Here is an 18196-nt window from a genome sequence, read left to right as displayed (position 1 = left end):
GGACACCTGATTTCATTCAGATTTCCACTCCCGCACTACATTCACGTTCGCTATCTTTTGGTACAGATATGGTTTCAGAGGATCTTAATGCAATCTCTGCCGACTGGCTCAAAAGCCTAGAGCTAGCGTCGTCTACCGGGGATGCTATATCATTTGCGAGCCATTTCCTTTCGGACGGGTGGTTCAGAGGTTGGTACTTTTCCAAGCAACTGAGGCGCACTCACAAGTCCACTCTCTCCTAGATCTTCTATGTTTTTCTTGGAATTTCAGGACGTTATCAGGACGGGAAAAAATACGCGAATTTATCTCGGAGGTGGTCGATGGAAAGTCGCGACTTGCGTATTCTGGTCTTCATGACTTCAAGATAGATGATCACACCGTCAATACGCCTTCATCATTCAAATTTCCAGGTCCGCAAGGCATTGAAGGAATACAAGGTGCTTTCACCTTTAGCATCACGAAACCAGCTGCACTCGGGCGAGGTTTCTTCCGTCTGACGCAAGATGTCGACGGAAAGTGGAAGGCTTTTACTCTTTTCACAAATATGCAGGACCTCGTCGGGTACGAGGAATCTTCCACAGATCAACACGGGCTATATGAGGGTCGAAAAATGACCTGGGATGAGGGTGTCGACGCAAATTTCCGTGCTATAGAGGCGGACCCCACTGTTGTAATCGGTGCAGTGTCATTTCTCTTATTAATCGTGGTCACTTGACGAGTCATCAAAAGTTGGTGGTGGACAAACCGGCCTTATGAATGCAGCGCGGCTGCGTAGGCTAGGCATTCGTGCGCTCGTGATCGAGAAAAACGCGAGCGTCGGAGACTCCTGGCGAAAACGGTATGTGCAAACACAGCGATAATATTTTCTGTGTCACTAAATATACGCGAATCACAGGTACCCGAACCTTAAGCTGCATACTCCCGCATATCAAAGCTCCAGTGCGTCTTATCATCTTTCTACAATAGGCGTGGGGCTAATTTTTCACAGTGCTTTACAGCCCCTATCCGTATGTGCCTTCTGTAGTTCAAAGGTATCGCATAACTGAGTGATATTAGGACAAACTTCCCCAAGTACATTCCTAAGGGAAAACTTGCCAATTTCTTGGATTCATACGCTGTGAATCAGGAATTGTGTATATGGCTCTCGAGTACCGTAGCCTCGGCTCCAGTGTACGATTCATCATCCGCAAGATGGACTGTCGAAGTACAGCGTGGAGACCAGAAAGTTGTCCTCCACCCAAAGCACCTGGTACTTGCGACAGGAAACGGGAGCCCTCGCATTCCTACTTGGGATGGAATGAATGAATTCCAAGGGGCCTTGTATCATTCCGACTTCCAGCCAGATGCAGAGCAGTTCCGAGGCAAACGCGCTGTCGTTGTGGGTGCGGTAAGTCATAAGTGTGTATTTCATACTTGCGTGCGTACTCATGAGACCGTTAGGGCAACGCTAGTGGTGATATATGCCAAGATTTTGTCGCGCATGATGCCGCCGAGGTGCGTGTATGGATTGAAATATATCAATGTCATAATGTCCTAAGGAAGAAAAGGTAACCATGGTCCAAAGAAGCGCTACATACGTCGTGTCCGCTGGTGCCGCAGAACAAACTCACTTCAAGTTGCCTTTCCCTGACGGCAGCCCTGTCGAGGAGCTGGATTTCCGCAACAATTCAATGCCTCTAGCCTTTCTCCTGCAGCTGACAAAAACACGTGGGCTACAAGACGTGAAGATGTTCGACAAGGAACTCCACGAAGGTTTGCGCAAGGCTGGATTCAACTTAACTTGGGAACTTTCACCCGGTAGTGGCGAGGTCGGGCTGGAAGCATTTTTGTTATGCCGCCAGGCGGCAGGAACTAGTGCGTTCGGATTTGTTCCTGAGACGGGTGACATTCCAAACATCACACAGTGATTGACATCGGCTGTGGTAAACTAATTATCGAAGGCAAAGTCAAGGTAGGACTTGCATTCATTGTCTGAGAGCTGTAGCTTACTGTTGCCATATGCGTGTAGGTCAAGCAAGGCCAAGACATCAGTCACTTCGACAAAGACGGGATCGTGTTTAAAGACGGCTCCAAGCTTTCAGCAGATGTTATCGTCCTTGCGTATGGCCTCACTAGTAGCTCGTGTCGACCTTTCTCACGCATGTTGCAGTACAGGAAATCAACCCGTCATGAATAACGCGAGAGCTCTTCTTGGCAACGAAATTGCCGATCAACTTCCATCTAAGGTGTGGGGCCTTGACTCGGAGGGAGAACTTAATCAGGCATTTCGACCCTCTGGACATCCGGGACTTTGGTTTGCTTCCGGTCCATTTCCATTCGGGCGTTTCCTTAGTAAACATCTGGTGAGCTACCTTCCTGTGTCGTCTACGTATCTTCTGATGAAATGTGATAATCCAGGGTCTTCAAATCTTGGCACGAGAGCTCGGGATAGCATGAGAAAAGGGGTGTCGCCGTTATACATGATATATTTCAGGTCAAAATCACAGACTGATGTACTGATTACCATGGAACAATGAGCGAAGACCAGTCATGCAGAACAGGAGCTCGCTCTGTGCCAATTTGTCGCGTGATTTCATTCTGGCGACTGATACCCAATACTTGAAATTCGCTGAGGAGTTGACCATCAAGGACAGATTTCGATAAAGGCTTAGACACGGCGTCATTTCGCACAATCCTAACGGAGCCGGTTAATGAAGAGCCCAGTGCATACATAAATCACTCACCGGTGGGCTTTTGGATTCAATCCAGCGGTGTGTTGCACATTTCGTGCCAGCTGCCCTTGCAAAAGTTGTAGCCGTTTGAAAACTGCTTCATCTACGGGTGTGAGGGTGGATAGGGATCCATCCGTAAATCCTGCCGATCGACTAAGATACACCATTGATGCAGACAGAATAGGCGCCTCACCAGATACCAATTTTGCTTGAGGAACGAGCTGTTCGTCTTTCGTGCGCCGAGCAACCATGATGGTCGAGCGACACTCTTTATGACCGTGGAACTCCGTGTGGCACAATAAATGCTGACCTCCTCGAGACTCGGGATCTTTTAATCAAAATCGGGATCATAAGATTACATTTTCATCGTGTCATGACTAGGGCGACTCACCGGAAGGGTCATATGAAAATAGCCTCAGGACGCCCTCGTCATCTTCGCTGGCAATGGCCAAATCTCCCCCAGCAAAGAAGAAGTCCACAGTTGTGGCATACCTCTGTCGGACGTCCTTGGCGAGTGTGACGAGTTTATACGGATCCTCCTACAGAAGGTTTGTTCATAAGAGGTGCATAGCAAAGACGCAAACGTCGCACTTGGAAAGCCACTAGCCAGACACTCTTCACGGCATCTCCAATCAAGAGTAGATTCTTCATTGAGCGCAGTGATGTAACGTAGACGCCAACATCTAGGAAGGCAACGCCAACCAGGCGTTCATCCAGATCAAGAGCGCGAACGAAAATCTGTAGGGACGGACTATCAACGTTGCATACTAAGCAGTGAATAAAATCATTTACCTTCTGGCCCATAGATGACACAAGATAACCATTTATGCCGCATACAGCTGTGACAGGTCCTTTCGCGTCATCCTTTACTCGCAGCTTCAACTTGTACCACCTTTTTGGTGTCCAATTAGGATCGGAAACGACTTCGACAACCTCGAAGATGTATGTCTGGTATCATGAATAAACTGGACCAAGTGCATGGTGATGGCATAACATACCGCTCCCTTCACAGCCAAATCTTCGCCTCGATTGATGGTTGTTCCCACAGCAATGAAATCCTTGCTCCCGCTGTCTGTGCTTGTTGTTTCAAGGGAAACACAAGTTAGGCTGTTGACAGATTCATTGGGCGCGAATTCGTAGCTGGCGGATATATCAATACCGCTCCCGATTGCGATCAAGAGCAAACGTACCCATCCATTGTAACCCAGTGTTCTGGCGAGATCAGTTCAAGCGTCGAGGAGTCAGCATAAGGGAAGGAAACACCGCTCCCTGGAATGATTGTCAGATAAAGATATCTTGGGCATGAGATTAGGACACAAACCATCAGGCTCCCAAACGATGTTACCGTCTTCGTCATAGGAAGCAAAACGGGCTGGTAATGAAGAAGCGGCCACTATCAACGAGGCCGATTGTTCGAATACAACGTTGGAGTATGCACGAGATCGAGGAATGCTGCGGTACGGTAGACAACTGTCAAGTTGGACCTCTGGAGCCCATTCGAGGAGAGTGGGACCCTATATGCATGAACTGGTGAGTGTCTTGACTTTTCAGCTGAGGGCACACAAACCTCGTCAGAATACAGGAGAAAATCTCCCTTGGACTCCCAAAGAGAACACGCAGTGAATGCGTGAACGACGGTATGCCCCGATGGTACCACCCTTAATCCACCCTTATCAGTGGCTATGATCCAGCATGGCCTATCACCCGTGAAGAAAACACCGGCAAGGGTACAATCCATGTTTGGGGAAGTCACGAATGGAACAAATGTCCGCGAGATTCTCTTATGCTCTGCAAGCACAGTTTTCTCCGTTTCCTCAACTCTCTGGATCTCAAAGGTTTTGGACACGACTTTGTGGAACTTGACCTTCAAAAATGCAGTTCGTGGGTTAGGTAGCGGAGGATCTGCCTGTTCGGTGGAAGCAGGCGCCGGCAAGGCTTCATATACAGCCATGTTTCCCGAACGCGAGAAAACCTGTCGCAAATCTCAGTAGATAAGCTACAGGACTGTTAAATTACTTACAAACAGATGAGGAACCAAAGACGTTTCGCCTAAGGGTGCAACGAGAATTTGATCAATGTCAAGATCCTGGGGCTTTCTGGGGGGGTCTTGTGGTAAAGACAAAGCAGCAGGATTGCAGGAGTCCACCAGTATATTCTCCAACGTAGAGATAGCAGTGGTTGAGAACACAAGAGTCAACTTCGGTAGTGACCAGATCTATAGAATTCGATATTAGTTTCGTCTCAAACTGTCAATGTAAGGTCAACCTCCATGACGCCCTGCGGGCGCACGAGCACGAGCCATTGACTTCTGTTGCCGGCTGTTACAGCGGCTTGCAATGTAGATGTATTCTTATCTGCATGTGCTGCTGCAGGAGTAGTTTCGGTCGCTTCTATGTCAAAGAGACCGATCGTATCCGTGAAGAAACAACCCGCGATATAACGAGATGTCTACAATGAAGCGATGAATGGTTTGGAATAGGGTAAACGAAATCGGAAATACCTTTTCACCCATTGGAGACATATCTTTACGTCGAATCTTTCCTCGCTCCGTTTCGCCAATGAAAAGACCGATAGACTCGTCTTCTCGCAAGATGAACACAAAGGGATCACAGATACTACATGATTTAATTTTTGCTCTGGGCAAGCTACCGTCCATATCTTTGATGATTTGTCTTTCATTACCGTCTTGATTCCACCTCATTAGTCACCAACGCGAAAAGTTTTTATGGGAATCGTACCGGGCTCCAGCACACGGATAGCATTCGTCATAACATGCAATATAGTGGTACGCTGGAAGAACGGGGCTGCGCCTATAGTTGTCCCAGGTATGCGAGTCGGAATAGCCACATCGGTCTTTGCGGTTCGGGTTGCTATCTGCGAGGACTTAGCTAATAAAACGTGCCAAACAAGATATTATGTACCCGCGAAACCCCTGGCGTAGGATTAGCGTCTGTGCTGATTATTATCGTGTCAATTTCAGCCGAAAATGGGCCCATGGCCTTCTCATAAGAGAGACCGTTTACACGTTGGGACTGGCGAACAGGAAGAGACCAGATTCCTCGTGCCCCTCCGAGTACATGCAGTTTCCGCTTCGTGCGCGTCGGAAGGTCGCGCTGTGCTCAATTGTAAGTTGAATTGACTATTTGTGAGACTACAGTCAACTCACCTGGAAAAGGGTGAATCCGCCAAGATGACCTGATCCTGTGGCAGCAACAAGTTCGGGGACAAAACGTTCCTGGAAGAAATGAGCAGAGTCTAACCTATCAAATGCCATATACTTACTCCATTCTTAGCAAGAGAAAATGTCATATCAGCAATTGGGCCATATGCAGGTAACGAGTCGCATAATGAAAGGTGAATGACGGAACGAGTCCTCGTGGTAGCACTGGTTCCCGATGTTGCTCCAACAGTCGCTTGTGTGACTGTCTGTGAATCGCCATATAGATCTGTGACCGATTAGCAGAGTTTCGAAGTAATATAGCAATGCAACCAACCATCATCATCGTCTAAATCCATACTATCCGAAAAATTGATAGTGGTGGCAGCACTAGTTTGCTGCGCAGGAAGCTCTAGAGGTACTTCTTCTCTAGCCGTCTTCATCAACACCGACGGTCCAACCATGCTGCCCACAAAAAGCAGGTCGTCATTCAGTAGTCTGGCGACAGCTGGTATAGTGGTCTGAGCAATAACGGGTAATAGCACTAGTTTGGATACAGTCCTCCCGTCAAGTATTATCTCGATAGGATGTATCATGCCATCTTTTCGAATGACAAAGAGAGTCTTTTCATCGACAAACACAAGCCGGCTGCCTTCGAGACACAGTCCAAGGTCTTTATCTGCTGGAGGCATTGGGATATCGCTGACGCGCGCGGCCCAGCCATTCACAGGAAGGGCCACGCGGCGGGCTGCTTGATCGACATAAATGACGGAATTACTTGTGAGGACGATGACGCCTCCAAGTGAAGTTGCGCAGGGGAGGAGAGACACGCTGTCGTAAGGAAGACCGTCGACAGCCGTGATAATGGGGTAATTACGACTCATGAGATCCAAGGTGAAAATGTAGAGGCGAGCCGTGTCGCGGTACTCCTTGAGACGGCTATATGGAACGTTTGATTGAGTGAAAACTAAAGCACAATCATGTCACGTACCCAGCCCACGTTTGTTCAGATTGACATAGCACTGCGACTGTTGGGTTGTTGTATCCAGGGAGAAAAACAAAGTCTATGACATTGCGAATGCGCTCATCGACATCGTTGGCGAGGTCTAGTACGAAACTTGGCGAGTACGGCACGTCCCTGTTGATTGTTTTAATTCGTATAGAACCGGAATCGGACGAATTCAGCAGAATGCACACCTTGCATGGTTTGGTTCTTGCTCCACTACGTCGAGTTCCGCTTGGGTCTGAAAGAACGGAAGAATAGCGAATGCATCCTTCGGGAGAGACAATGCTGCACATCGTGACAAGGGATCTGCACGCAGTTCGGTTTTGAAAAGTGGACTGTCCAATGACACCTGCAAACTGGTTACATCTACGCGCAATGATGAACGCAAGCACTGACCATCTGAGGCGCTCGCTCATACGTATGTATCGAAACGGTGACAAGATCGTGTGCAGCATCCGACCACTCAAGGAGAGCGATCTGTAATAAAGGTCAAGAACCACAATGAGATGCAGAGTATAAGCCACCATACCTTGGCGTCCTTGAAGGACACTAATAGACGATCTAGTTGGTCGTCATAAGTTGACATAATGCGGACGCTCTCCATGCCAGTGACAGTGCCATGCAGAGTGTGCTCTCGCACAAAGTGAAAGCGTGAAACCATTGAAGGATCTTTCTTTGCAATAGCCTGTAATGCAACTAAGCTACCCTCCCTCGACTCGGGCTAGAAATTCACCTTTACAGACCCCAAATTAACCCACCCTTCTCCACCTTCGTCCATCTCTACTTCGCCCTCTACAGCCTCGGTGCCTTTTCGCACATGAGCCCTTCGCTCCCGCTCATCCTCAGTATGAGTTGAGATTTGCGGAGGTTGCTCCCACACTTCGAAAATACGCAAAAGGTTGGACCTTGAGACAACGACGTTGGTAAGAACGCGAGGTAACGTTTCTTGACTAGATGATCCAGTGATAGTTGAGGGCGTGAGTTTGAGTGTCGTTGCAAACTCAACACCACTAGGGGGAAGTATGTCGTGTCTTAAGGCATGCATTTCTCCCTCAACGACAAGTGCACCCCAGTTTCTGTCAATGAAATTCTCGGCGAGAGATTCCACGTGCATTTGTGTATTTCTAAAGGTCTTGCCAAACAACGTCTTCGCTTATGTAAAATCCTAGTTTATTCAACGTACCAGCCTCCAAAAGCTATGGTTCCATTGGAGGCATACTGTAGAGATACGACACTAGCTTCGTCACGTGCAGCACGTGACAAAGTCACGCTTAGTGTCACAGCTTCGAATTACCCTGTCACCTGTGACCACATAAAAAATAGCTTCGGAAATTGTGATTTTGTCAAGGGCTTCTTGTCTGATTCATATCTTATTATAAAGTTGAGAAGTAACAGGTAGAATCTAGCTGGACATTGTTGTTTTTTATATGTTTTTTGTATGTTTTTTATATGTTTTTCTGTATGTTTTTACCACATGTCACAAATTAGCTTCGGCCCCCAAAAAATTGGTGTGACAGTCACACCAAATAGGTTCGATTCGTTGATGGCTGTGACCTGTGACGAACCTAGTCTCTACAGTATGTCCTAACTAACTAACATCCAGAAGGTCGCATGTGGATTCGAAATGGAATATCCTTCAAGACCATACAGTATATAAGTATTCCCCGGAATCTGCACATGAAACCTGGAAAAAAGTCTTATCGTGATTCGGGGGTGTGGTCAAAATTCCCGACTTTGGCAACTGGTAAATTCATGGATCTCACAAAAAAAAAGTGCACGCGCTTTTCCTGTTTCCTATTTCCTTTCTCTGATCCCACTCTTCCCTCTCCCTTCAGCTTGCATCGCGTTTTCCCTATCCCTCGCTTCCCTGATCATCTGTCCTTCCTGTCTCCACTCTTTGCTTTCAAATGCATCCCACTGCTCGCGAGCATCGATCCAACGTTCCTGCACATCCCCAATGCTACCTGCCATCGGGCCCGCAGCAGATGAGAACAGTGAAAAGGTATTTGGTCTCGTCGATGCAGGAACAGACGAATCTTCCAGTGTCCCTTCTGGTGCTGGGGCGTCGTGCGGTGGCACGAATACGTATCCTGTCGCTCGATCGATAGCGCGGGTTAGGTGTAGCATCGATGCTTTATCCTGTTCAAGCGAATGATTTAATAATCGGACCACATAAGAAATCCTATCGCTATACCTCAACCGCTAGCGTTTCGAATCCCACAAGACCGTAGTCCTCGATTACAGAGCATAATGCCATATTGAGAGCAGTATATCGTGGTGACGCAGCATTCAGTGCGTTCTCCAAATAGGAGAGATCCTGAACTTCCGTGTAGAAATCGAGATTGAAGTCTACGAGAAAGGTAAAAGACACCGATGTGATACGTAGTCAACAACACGCACCCAGGTCTCCGTATTGAGCTATCAGGTCAACCTTTGACAAAACATTGACATGCGGCAGTTCTAATTGTAGCATAGTTCGGAGAGACAGGAGAAGTACGGAAACATATTTCGCGGCATCGGTCACATAGTGCGCATCACAGAGATGAACGGCAGCTAACTAGCGTTGTTCAGTGAATCCCAACGACGGAATCGACATCATAGAACGTACCCTGAACCCAATCTTTGTTAATCGCTGTACTATGTGTTTTAATGCCTCGTGGTTTGTGCTAAGCTCCACCTGACCAGGTACATCAAACAACACATATGCGTCGGGCCCCAGCTCTTTCAGCCGTGCCTCAAGCCAATCGAAGTTGGCGTCTAGATACTCCATACAGTAAAGCATGCCTCCATTGGGGCCAAGACCGTGTTCGTCCATGACATCCTGGAGGGTGATTAAAGAAGCGATGTCAATCGCACATGGATAAGGGATGTTGTCGTTAGCTGGATCGAGGTTCACGATAGAAATCGGGCGATTCAAAGCATTAAATAGCTGGTGCTTGCCATAGCAGTAGGTTGATTTACCACTTCCTGGCGCACCGCACACCAATTCACCAAATGGCATAGCAGGAAGGATGAAAGCGAGATGAACGCTTAAAATGGGACCACGTGATGGGGTCAGAAGCTTGCCCCGAGTCCCGACGACTCACCCCGAACCCTTAGACCACGTCGTCTGGTCCAGATTACCTTCCAAGACAAGCTCCATGATGATCACAGCAGATATTTCAATCCATGCCTTATCTTCTTACTTCTGTTCACGACTTTTAATGTTCCAATTCACCGGTCACAGCAGGATCCGAGTCGGACGTCCGGATTGCTGGGGACTGCTCGGAAGTTTCAACAAGATTACATCCACGTACATGGTCGGTGCCGGTCAGATCACAATCCGCGAAAAATGACCCTATAACTATGGGGGCGTGGGATTCTCGTGTCCATCAGGATGGAGACTCTTCTTGGCCAGAACACTTTATGCTACCCAACGGAACTGCACTTCCATTCTCAGAGTCGAAAGATGATTACGGACTTTCTGGCGCAGCGATCGCACACCCCTGCCAGACAGTTATCGCATGTCGCGGCGAGTTTAGTGAACACGGCCTCCAGCACCTGCATTCGACACTTCTTCGGCGCAGTCACAACAGATATTCTAACGGTTCTTCAAGGATCGCAGTCTAGTAATGTTCTATGGATATCTGGTGGAAGACGAGTAGTATACCATTGAGGCGTTGATCTGGGCCATTCACATCTCAAGACATCAGAAGATGCAATGGAGATCATTCTCCTGGCTTCAAGGGATGTCATGACAGAGACGAGTATTTATACCCACACCAAATTTCGTCAAGTGAAAACACTTCAGGGGAAACGCTTTGCCTTCGCTGCAGCCGATCTTTGGGAAGGCTTACCAACAAGCGTGCCGACGAAGCAAAAATATTTTGAAGGAGGCGCCGCAGAAGGATGGTCCGACACGCCGGTTCCGAGGTACTTGATACAAATGTCAGTCACATATCCACATCGTCAACGGAAGCAACTAATGTTTATTTCCCCTTTAGAAACCTTGCAGCTTCGTCGCATAGCATGAACTACCTACATACCCGCTCGAATCTCTGGACTTGTTGGCACATACAACTACTTTCTCGCCGTCAGCTATGTCATGGTATTGGTTTTGAGGAAGGGAGATCATGCAATGTCCAGGATCCTCTCACCCTCCTCTTTATTTATTGGTCAGTGACCCTATCTTGAATATGTCTCATTGTGACGAGAAGAAAAAAATCATTGAGCGTCGCAAATAGTGAGAGTGATGCATCTGAGTTTGTACGTCTTGTGCATTGAAGTCCATCCATCTCCTGCATTGGCTCAACCCTGACACCATATCAGCATGTGCCATCGCACGCAGTGATCACACAGCCTCTTCCCGCAGCATGCGAAGGCGGTGAGCCCAGTAACCCTTTCCACCACCCGGTCATCTGCATCAGGCGCATCTTCAGCGCAGTCATCTGCATCAGGTGCATCTTCAGCGGAGTCATCTGCATCAGGCGCATCTTCAGCGGAGTCATCCGCATCCGACGCTTCCTCAATGCAGTCATTGCAGAGGGAGGCACGCTCGCACCGCCCGCATGTGTCGATATAGGTGCAAAAGGTGCAAAATGGCCTGTCGCAGCGCGGGCAGTGGATAAATATGTTTGGGTCGTGTTCCGCGCAAATATCGCATGCCCACGTGCTCTGGCACATACACGTTACACCATTACTCGTGCATTCTGGACAGAGCACACTGTACGCTGACCAACATCCGTTGCTTCTGCAACTCTGCCACCCTGGCAGCATGCAATCGTTGCAGGAACCAATCTTGGGTGGGTGGACACGATCTGATTGGTAGCAGAGAGTCATCACATGCATATACTCTTCAGTGGAGGATGCGCGAGAAATTGGAGGGATGATGGGATGACCACAACACGAGGTCATATCCGTGGCACGGCACCAAAATTCGCACACAGGACACTTCTCTAGCTTCCTCCGGGACCCCTGCTCTTCAAGGCATGGAAAACATAGTGTCTCGTTCGGATGGCTAATGCAACGTGCAAGTGGGGGTTCAGAAGATCCACGGCAACGAAGCGATCTGCACGATGCAACCTGGCAGCTATTGCAGTGGGTAAGACTAGAGGTGCATATGGAGCACATCGAGCATCGCTGTGGTACAATGGTGTCTAGATCTGTGCCACCACCAACCTCCTGTCGGTGCTGTGAAACACGTTGATGGTATTTCTAGCGTAGTCAATTCACATGATGAGGATGAATACAAATTAACAATTACCTCCGCTTGCAGCTCCTGCCATACCATATTGCAAAACCTAATTTCCGAAGCTGGTTTCCACTCAATGGTGGGCCTTCTGAAGACGAACTCGCGGACAAACCCAGAGATGTCCATTATAACAGGTGTAAGCTCGCTGGGGAGGGAAATGCAAACATTCTCTCCTTTGTCTTCGATCTGCATGTCACGACAGACAACAGTAAAGCGCGTATCAATCTCTGTGGACAGGCGCAGATGTATGAAGAGGTTTGATATGTCAGGGGGACCTGGTTTTTCTTGCAAGGCTGTGTATTCAAGGGTTGCGATATGTTTTACTTCATCAACTGTGGAACTCGGTTCGTTTGATGGGTCTAACATATGGTAGACAGCTTTCATGACACGGTATATGTTCATGCGCATTGGATGTTCAGGGTCTTTCTTTCCAAATGAATTGGTTGCTGGCGTTTGTGGCGAAAATATTGTCCAGGTAGCCATGCAGAGCAGTCGATATTGATGGATAAGAGTGCAAATAAGCAAGCGGTGGACACGCGACGCACGTTCAGGGTCAATGCCTTTCCTGGAAATGATGTCGGACATTTGCGAAAGTCGCAGGTATTTTTGAAGGTATCTCAGGCCCGTCTCAGACTGTCGAGCTTACCTTGTCAATCACCGTTCAGTGGCTTCTAACTGCTTGCCCTCGTGAGTGTGAGTTGAGTCAATTTTATTGCGACCGTGGCTACCGAGAAGAGCGCATCATTAATTGAGGCAGACGATAGAGCACAACTTCCAACGCGGCATCAAGCTGAATAGATATCGGCGAACTTCCTCTAGGTTGAAGCGCTTGTTATAATATTAGCTCTATTCTGACAATGTGTCTCGATTCTCACTGAGTTTCAAGGGTCAGTCGGCATTGCAGCCTAGATCTTAATCTAGGCCCCACATCTTGAAGGGCTAACTGACGAGTGAAATTTGAATGCAACCGGGTGCGGGGGAGACTTTTTTGACCAGGCCCTATTCTCACAGATCTGTCAGCTGCAGTAGTGCTGATAAAGCAAGTCGATTGCGTCAGATATATTCCGGTCAGTCCGTAGATTCATTTAGTCATGCGACTCATCGATATCTCGACGGACCAAGTATAAGTACTACAGCTTTAGGAAGATGGTAACCAACTACATCTAGCTCATCTAATCTCCTACCTCAACGACTACCAGCATTCAACATTCATCACATGGCTCAAGCACAGATCACCCTTTACACTGCGAAGGTACTTGCAGTATGCTATGAGCCCGTCTACTGACATTGACCCATGCGCATAGGTATGCCCTTACGCTCAAAGGGTATGTTCTTATCTGCCTTGATGATGCCTGCCCTTTGTGATAACTCAACCCATACAGACTGAAATTGCCCTCGCCGAGGTTGGCGCTCCATTCAAAAGATGCGAGATCGATCTAGGGAATAAGCCAGAGTGGTACGCCCCAAAGGTGAACCTTGCCAGTAAGGTATGCACCCTACTCTTACTTGCGAAGATCGCATCTTGAAGAGCATTGATGGCAGGTACCGGCTCTTGCTTATGGTGGTCCCGATGTAGCCCCAGAAAATCCTTCTCCCGAGTCTACCAAATTGGCAGAGTCTCTCATCCTCGTCGAGTTCATCGGCGATTTGTACCCCTCCTCCGGTATTGTACCTGCGGACCCTGTACTGCGCGCCAAGGCCCGTTTCTTCATCGAGGTCGTATCCACTAAATTCAGTCCCAATTTCATGAAGTTTGCAACCGGAAACCCAGAAGCAACTCATGCCGTTCTCCTGTCCAGCGTGGAAGCCATTCAGGACCTTATACCTGAGGGTGCAAAATACGCTGTTGGCGATCAGTACACCATTGCAGACATCGCATTCACGCCGTTCTGGGCAAGATTGAGTGTATTGGCGCAGAAGGGAATTGGTGCTTACAAAGATGAGGAGAGGAAGAGCTTCTTGAAGGGTTTGGAGGACCCCAAGTATGCGAAATTCAATGGTTACGTGCAAAGGTTGCTAGAAAGGCAGAGCTTCAAATCCACATTCCACGAGGTGCGTCCGTTAGTCTGCCGATTGCTGCTGTTATGACAACTGGTCAATAGGACGTTGTGGAAGAGGTTTTCAAGAGAAGATTCGGCTTGGCGAAATAAGCACATAAGAGGACATTGTCAACTGTAAAATATCAAGATAGTGTAACCATCATTAAATTGACTCGTTCAGACTGATTTTCTATCGAGTGGTCGACGGCTCAAGGTGATGTCCTCGGGCCACGATACAAAATATTCGCTTATTGTTATTTTACCCCGGGAATATTTCTAGTAGAGTTGACGAGCTGCGCCATGGCGTGTTGCTGAGCACCGACTAAGCCTTGAACTTTGCAGCAAACTCATTTTACTTGTCATGAATATCTATCTCGCATGCAGTGCCATGCACCGAAATCTTCGTTGATATCTCCAGTCTTCTATGATTCCACGGGCGACCTACAATTGCCACTCTAGCAAGAACCTGCGGGACATTCAAGTGGTCTGCGATTGATATGCTTTGGAAATATATTGACCGTGACGGTTTCACAGGGGGGTCTCCACCGGCCCTTTCCATGGCTTAGTCAGCACGCGACTAGTAGGTTCAACCATGTGTCATGTCAAGGCAGCTTCAAAGTCAGGATCATCATCATCGTAGCCTGGTTTCCTTGATCTAGGCTGAGGCCGCTGGCCCTACTCCATCGGAAAGAAATTGGTGAGCGTGACTCACATGATGGGGGATACTCAAAATATTACACATAGACACTTTACAGTCTGTGTAAGATTCTTGGTCAATTTGAATATGCACAACGTATATGCTCCTTGGAATATCTTCTGCTACGACCTAGGCACGATCGGATTGTAAAAGCGCTCGCTTTGGCACCTTAACCCACACTGCTGTTCTCCAACCTTCTTAATGTGGAATGGCGGATGATCGAGAACGCTTTTATCCGATATTGTGCATCCTCCGTGGGCCAATCATCACGTCGATGAAGCTGGATACGGCGTCAAAATACCCCTCTTTTGCCAAATCTGCCTTTTAAACTTCACTTGGAGCTCGATAAACGATGAACGATCTGAATTGGCTGGCAAATTTACAAAGGGACTCCGGACCAACAACAACTCCGAGCGTCCACGCTTACAGGTAGTCACCCACGGCACCACCTTTAGGCACTCATTTTGTATTGGTGGCGCTTCGTTCTACCTGTCGCATAAGGTGGACCCCAAAATCATGCGTTCCTTAGCTTACGAGGCATACATTTGAGCAGGTCGCCTCACGCCATCTCGCCTGTCTCGCTGAATGTATCTACTCATCTGTGGCACTCGGTTTTGGCATGTTGCTGGCTACTTTGCTAGCCACGGGGGGCCCTGCATGTGGGTAAGTGGCTTCAACGCTCGTTTCCACCCTAAAGTTGACACTCTAGGCAGTGCCAGCCCAACATTTCTCGCACCACGCAAGAGCCAGAGAGGCAGACGAAATTTATAATGACTCTACCAAGCTCATGTAAGATAAGTTGATTTTGTAGGATGCAGAAAATGTTGACGTGGTGGCAGTTGACGCGACATAGTATTGATCGGAGCATGTGTGGTGACGTGCTCGTGACGTAGCACTGAGAAACATCAATGCAGCAGTGACGCGGCATGAGGCAGCATGGATGGAGTTTGACGCGACATGAACGAGGCTTGGCATAGCGAAGATAACGCTTGGATAATGGTTAGTGTCAGCTTCTGCAGACAACTGATGTCCATTGGAATAGGACGCCGCACCATTATAGTCAATAGAGACCGCAGAGACGCTTGCGACGACGTGCTACAATTTGCATCCTCGCTGTACGAGTCCATGTACGACCAACATTTCATCGAGGACAAAATTTTAGTATTGCGAGCTGCATGATATCTGAAGGTGGTAGGGCCGCGTCAACATATGCCGCGTTCTGTTAGCGCTGATCTCGATTGTGTCAGTTTTTCGTTATTCTGCATGTACAGATATGTCAGTCCAATCATCATTTAGTGCATGTTACAGCTCGACCTACGTATAAGTATCTTGGCTCAAGATAATAACTAATCACGTCTAGCTTATCCGATCTCCCAAATCTGATACCTCGACGACTAGCGTTCGATATCCATCTGCTTCAGAACCAACACATGGCTCAAGAACAGATCACCCTTTACACTTCGAAGGTACTGCATACTTGCAGTATGCTATGAGTCCTTCTACTGACGTTGACCCATGCACATAGGTGTGCCCAAAATGTCAAAGGGTATGCCCTTATCAGCCTTGACAACACCTGCCCTTTGTGACAGCTCAACCCGTGCAGACTGAAATTGCCCTCGCCGAGGCTGGCGCTCCATTCAAAAGATGCGAGATCAGTTTGTTGATTAAGCCAGAGTGGTTCGCCCCAAAAGTGAACCGCGCCAACCAGGTATGCGCCGCACTCTTGCTTGTAAGGTGGTCGCATCTTGAAGAGCATTGACGGTAGATACCGGCTATTACCTATGGTGGGCCCGACGTAGCCCCAGAAAATCCTTCTCCCGAATCTACTAAATTGGCAGAGTCTCTCATCCTCGTTGAGTTCATAGGCGATTTGTACCCCTCTTCCGGTATCGTACCTGCGGACCCTGTGCTGCGCGCCAAGGCCCGTTTCTTCGTCGAGATCGTATCCACTAAATTCAGTCCCGATTTCAAGAGGTTTGTTTTTGGCAATCCGGAAACTACACATCTCGCTCTTCTCGCCGGCGTGAATGCCATTCAGAACATTCTACCCGACAGTGGAAAATACGCTGTTGGTGACCAGTACACCTTTGCGGACATTTCATTCACGCCGCTCTGGGCAAGATTAATTGTGTTGTTGCAGAAGGGAATTGGTGCCTACAAAGATGAGGAGAGGGGAAGCTTCTGGAAGGCTATAGAAGACCCAAAGTATGCGAAATTTAACGGGTATGTGCAAAGATTGCTGGAAAGGCAGAGCTTCAAATCCACATTCCACGAGGTGCGTCCTTTAGCTTGCCGAGTCGTCGCTAATGTCATGACATCTGGTTCAATAGGACATTGTGGTAGAGAAATTCACAAAGAAGTTCGGATTGGCAAAATAAGCAGGATTTTCAGGGGGTATCGTCATGCAGATTGTGTCATTAACCACCATTTGACTCGTTCGGTCCAATTTTCTAGCGTTTGGTCAACAGCTCACCGTGATTTTATACAAGTTCTCTAGTCTCGAGGGTATTATGGTGTCGTATTATGGTGTCGTATTATGGTGTCGTCTTAAATTCATTCTTCGTGTATATGCAAGAACGCATGTTGTGACCTTGATACTGCAAATGTGTGAACTCACGGACCAAGAACACAGCAAGAGATAACGGCGGTGATCATTTGTTACCGCTATAGTTTGTTTCGTGGGTTGTGGACTTGTGGTGCGTGACGGTGTCTAGCTTCACCCCAATTGTACATGACCCCAGCGCAGGCGGTAACTGCGAAACGTTATGCCGAGAATCACTGTCATTATCCGAGTGACGCATGGAATGTTTTTGAATGGTTCAAACATTGCATGCGGTGTTCCGATCTCAACAGCTCCTATCATGAACCAGAAGGAGAGCAACTTCGACAAATTTGAGCACTTGATAATTGTTCCCTCTTATGCCATATGTACGGTGCATTATGAAACAAACGCCATTATCGGGGATCAATCTCAGGCTCTCTCCAACTCTTCCACGCATGGTCCGCACACAGACCTGTTCATCCATAAGTCTTTTCCATGTGCTTCGCAGTATTCTCAAGGAATGAATAAAAAATGCAGAAGCTGTGTGTGGGGAGGTGAACTACAATCGCGCATGCTCGGCAGGTGTACATCAGTGAACTGGTGAAGAAAGTAGAAGGTCATATATCACAATATATAGTACATAATCACAAGAACTAGCACAATCCTGCTATCGTGGATTAAATCGCTATGTTTGGCCTTGTAAATGACACTGATTTTCTTACAGAATTGTATGATCGGGAAAAGGTGGTAACATCACTCAAACTCAGATTTGAAGGAAAGGTGCAGTAAAAGTTGACAATTGACCTAGACGAAT

The 18196-nt window shown here is 47.9% G+C and overlaps 6 protein-coding genes across 6 annotated transcripts; 3 read left to right on the top strand and 3 right to left on the bottom strand.

The window, feature by feature from the left end:
• Positions 1–68: 68 nt before the first annotated feature.
• DEU56DRAFT_739117 (FAD/NAD(P)-binding domain-containing protein) lies at positions 69–2436 on the top strand (the record flags this gene model as incomplete). Its single annotated transcript, XM_041348700.1, has 12 exons — positions 69–189; positions 243–677; positions 730–838; positions 896–939; positions 989–1007; positions 1057–1387; positions 1441–1494; positions 1548–1854; positions 1905–1951; positions 2009–2100; positions 2150–2342; positions 2398–2436. The coding sequence occupies 12 exons, from the start codon at positions 69–71 to the stop codon at positions 2434–2436; spliced, it is 1791 nt and encodes a 596-aa protein (XP_041207152.1).
• DEU56DRAFT_417643 (CPSF A subunit region-domain-containing protein) lies at positions 2420–7979 on the bottom strand. The gene is made up of 23 exons (XM_041346128.1): positions 7608–7979; positions 7404–7559; positions 7271–7351; positions 7066–7223; positions 6860–7006; positions 6206–6807; positions 5994–6157; positions 5878–5946; positions 5633–5824; positions 5450–5585; positions 5212–5396; positions 4977–5159; positions 4732–4926; positions 4279–4683; positions 4033–4225; positions 3902–3980; positions 3710–3851; positions 3504–3659; positions 3303–3449; positions 3103–3250; positions 2905–3039; positions 2724–2853; positions 2420–2674 (listed from the first exon to the last, which is right to left on the bottom strand). The coding sequence occupies exons 1-23, from the start codon at positions 7917–7919 to the stop codon at positions 2500–2502; spliced, it is 4290 nt and encodes a 1429-aa protein (XP_041207151.1). The 5' UTR covers positions 7920–7979; the 3' UTR covers positions 2420–2499.
• Positions 7980–8230: 251 nt separating this feature from the next.
• DEU56DRAFT_810743 (uncharacterized protein) lies at positions 8231–9920 on the bottom strand. Its single transcript, XM_041353525.1, has 4 exons — positions 9483–9920; positions 9275–9431; positions 9069–9223; positions 8231–9013 (listed from the first exon to the last, which is right to left on the bottom strand). Exons 1-4 carry the CDS (start codon positions 9873–9875, stop codon positions 8669–8671), a joined length of 1050 nt encoding a protein of 349 aa, XP_041207150.1. The 5' UTR covers positions 9876–9920; the 3' UTR covers positions 8231–8668.
• Positions 9921–10857: 937 nt separating this feature from the next.
• DEU56DRAFT_417602 (uncharacterized protein) lies at positions 10858–12775 on the bottom strand. Its single transcript, XM_041346126.1, has 2 exons — positions 12117–12775; positions 10858–12067 (listed from the first exon to the last, which is right to left on the bottom strand). Exons 1-2 carry the CDS (start codon positions 12687–12689, stop codon positions 11162–11164), a joined length of 1479 nt encoding a protein of 492 aa, XP_041207149.1. The 5' UTR covers positions 12690–12775; the 3' UTR covers positions 10858–11161.
• Positions 12776–13151: 376 nt separating this feature from the next.
• Positions 13152–14444, top strand: DEU56DRAFT_417613 (glutathione S-transferase C-terminal-like protein). The gene is made up of 6 exons (XM_041346127.1): positions 13152–13356; positions 13409–13429; positions 13487–13591; positions 13647–14156; positions 14207–14357; positions 14424–14444. Exons 1-5 carry the CDS (start codon positions 13321–13323, stop codon positions 14252–14254), a joined length of 720 nt encoding a protein of 239 aa, XP_041207148.1. The 5' UTR covers positions 13152–13320; the 3' UTR covers positions 14255–14357; positions 14424–14444.
• Positions 14445–16270: 1826 nt separating this feature from the next.
• On the top strand, positions 16271–17390 carry DEU56DRAFT_981518 (glutathione S-transferase C-terminal-like protein; the record flags this gene model as incomplete). Its single annotated transcript, XM_041359841.1, has 5 exons — positions 16271–16306; positions 16366–16386; positions 16444–16548; positions 16606–17115; positions 17171–17390. 5 exons carry the CDS (start codon positions 16271–16273, stop codon positions 17216–17218), a joined length of 720 nt encoding a protein of 239 aa, XP_041207147.1. The 3' UTR covers positions 17219–17390.
• Between the last annotated feature and the right edge of the window lie 806 nt (positions 17391–18196).

The sequence above is a fragment of the Suillus clintonianus genome (genome assembly GCF_016758775.1).
Source record: "Suillus clintonianus strain FC179 chromosome Unknown DEU56scaffold_48, whole genome shotgun sequence".
Lineage (NCBI taxonomy): Eukaryota > Fungi > Basidiomycota > Agaricomycetes > Boletales > Suillaceae > Suillus > Suillus clintonianus.
This window is presented reverse-complemented; position numbering and strand designations above follow the sequence as displayed.

Coding starts and splice junctions, on each gene's coding strand:
- DEU56DRAFT_417643 (XM_041346128.1), bottom strand. CDS start 7,919: ATGCATGCCTTAAGACACGACATACTTCCCCCTAGTGGTGTTGAGTTT. Junction 4,927..4,976: donor GCCCGCAGGGCGTCATGGAG/GTTGACCTTACA, acceptor CGAATTCTATAG/ATCTGGTCACTACCGAAGTT. Junction 3,852..3,901: donor CACTGGGTTACAATGGATGG/GTACGTTTGCTC, acceptor TATATCCGCCAG/CTACGAATTCGCGCCCAATG.
- DEU56DRAFT_810743 (XM_041353525.1), bottom strand. CDS start 9,875: ATGCCATTTGGTGAATTGGTGTGCGGTGCGCCAGGAAGTGGTAAATCA. Junction 9,432..9,482: donor TAACAAAGATTGGGTTCAGG/GTACGTTCTATG, acceptor GAACAACGCTAG/TTAGCTGCCGTTCATCTCTG. Junction 9,224..9,274: donor AGCTCAATACGGAGACCTGG/GTGCGTGTTGTT, acceptor CCTTTCTCGTAG/ACTTCAATCTCGATTTCTAC.
- DEU56DRAFT_417602 (XM_041346126.1), bottom strand. CDS start 12,689: ATGTCCGACATCATTTCCAGGAAAGGCATTGACCCTGAACGTGCGTCG. Junction 12,068..12,116: donor GGCAGGAGCTGCAAGCGGAG/GTAATTGTTAAT, acceptor TGACTACGCTAG/AAATACCATCAACGTGTTTC.
- DEU56DRAFT_417613 (XM_041346127.1), top strand. CDS start 13,321: ATGGCTCAAGCACAGATCACCCTTTACACTGCGAAG. Junction 13,357..13,408: donor TCACCCTTTACACTGCGAAG/GTACTTGCAGTA, acceptor CCATGCGCATAG/GTATGCCCTTACGCTCAAAG. Junction 13,592..13,646: donor AGGTGAACCTTGCCAGTAAG/GTATGCACCCTA, acceptor CATTGATGGCAG/GTACCGGCTCTTGCTTATGG.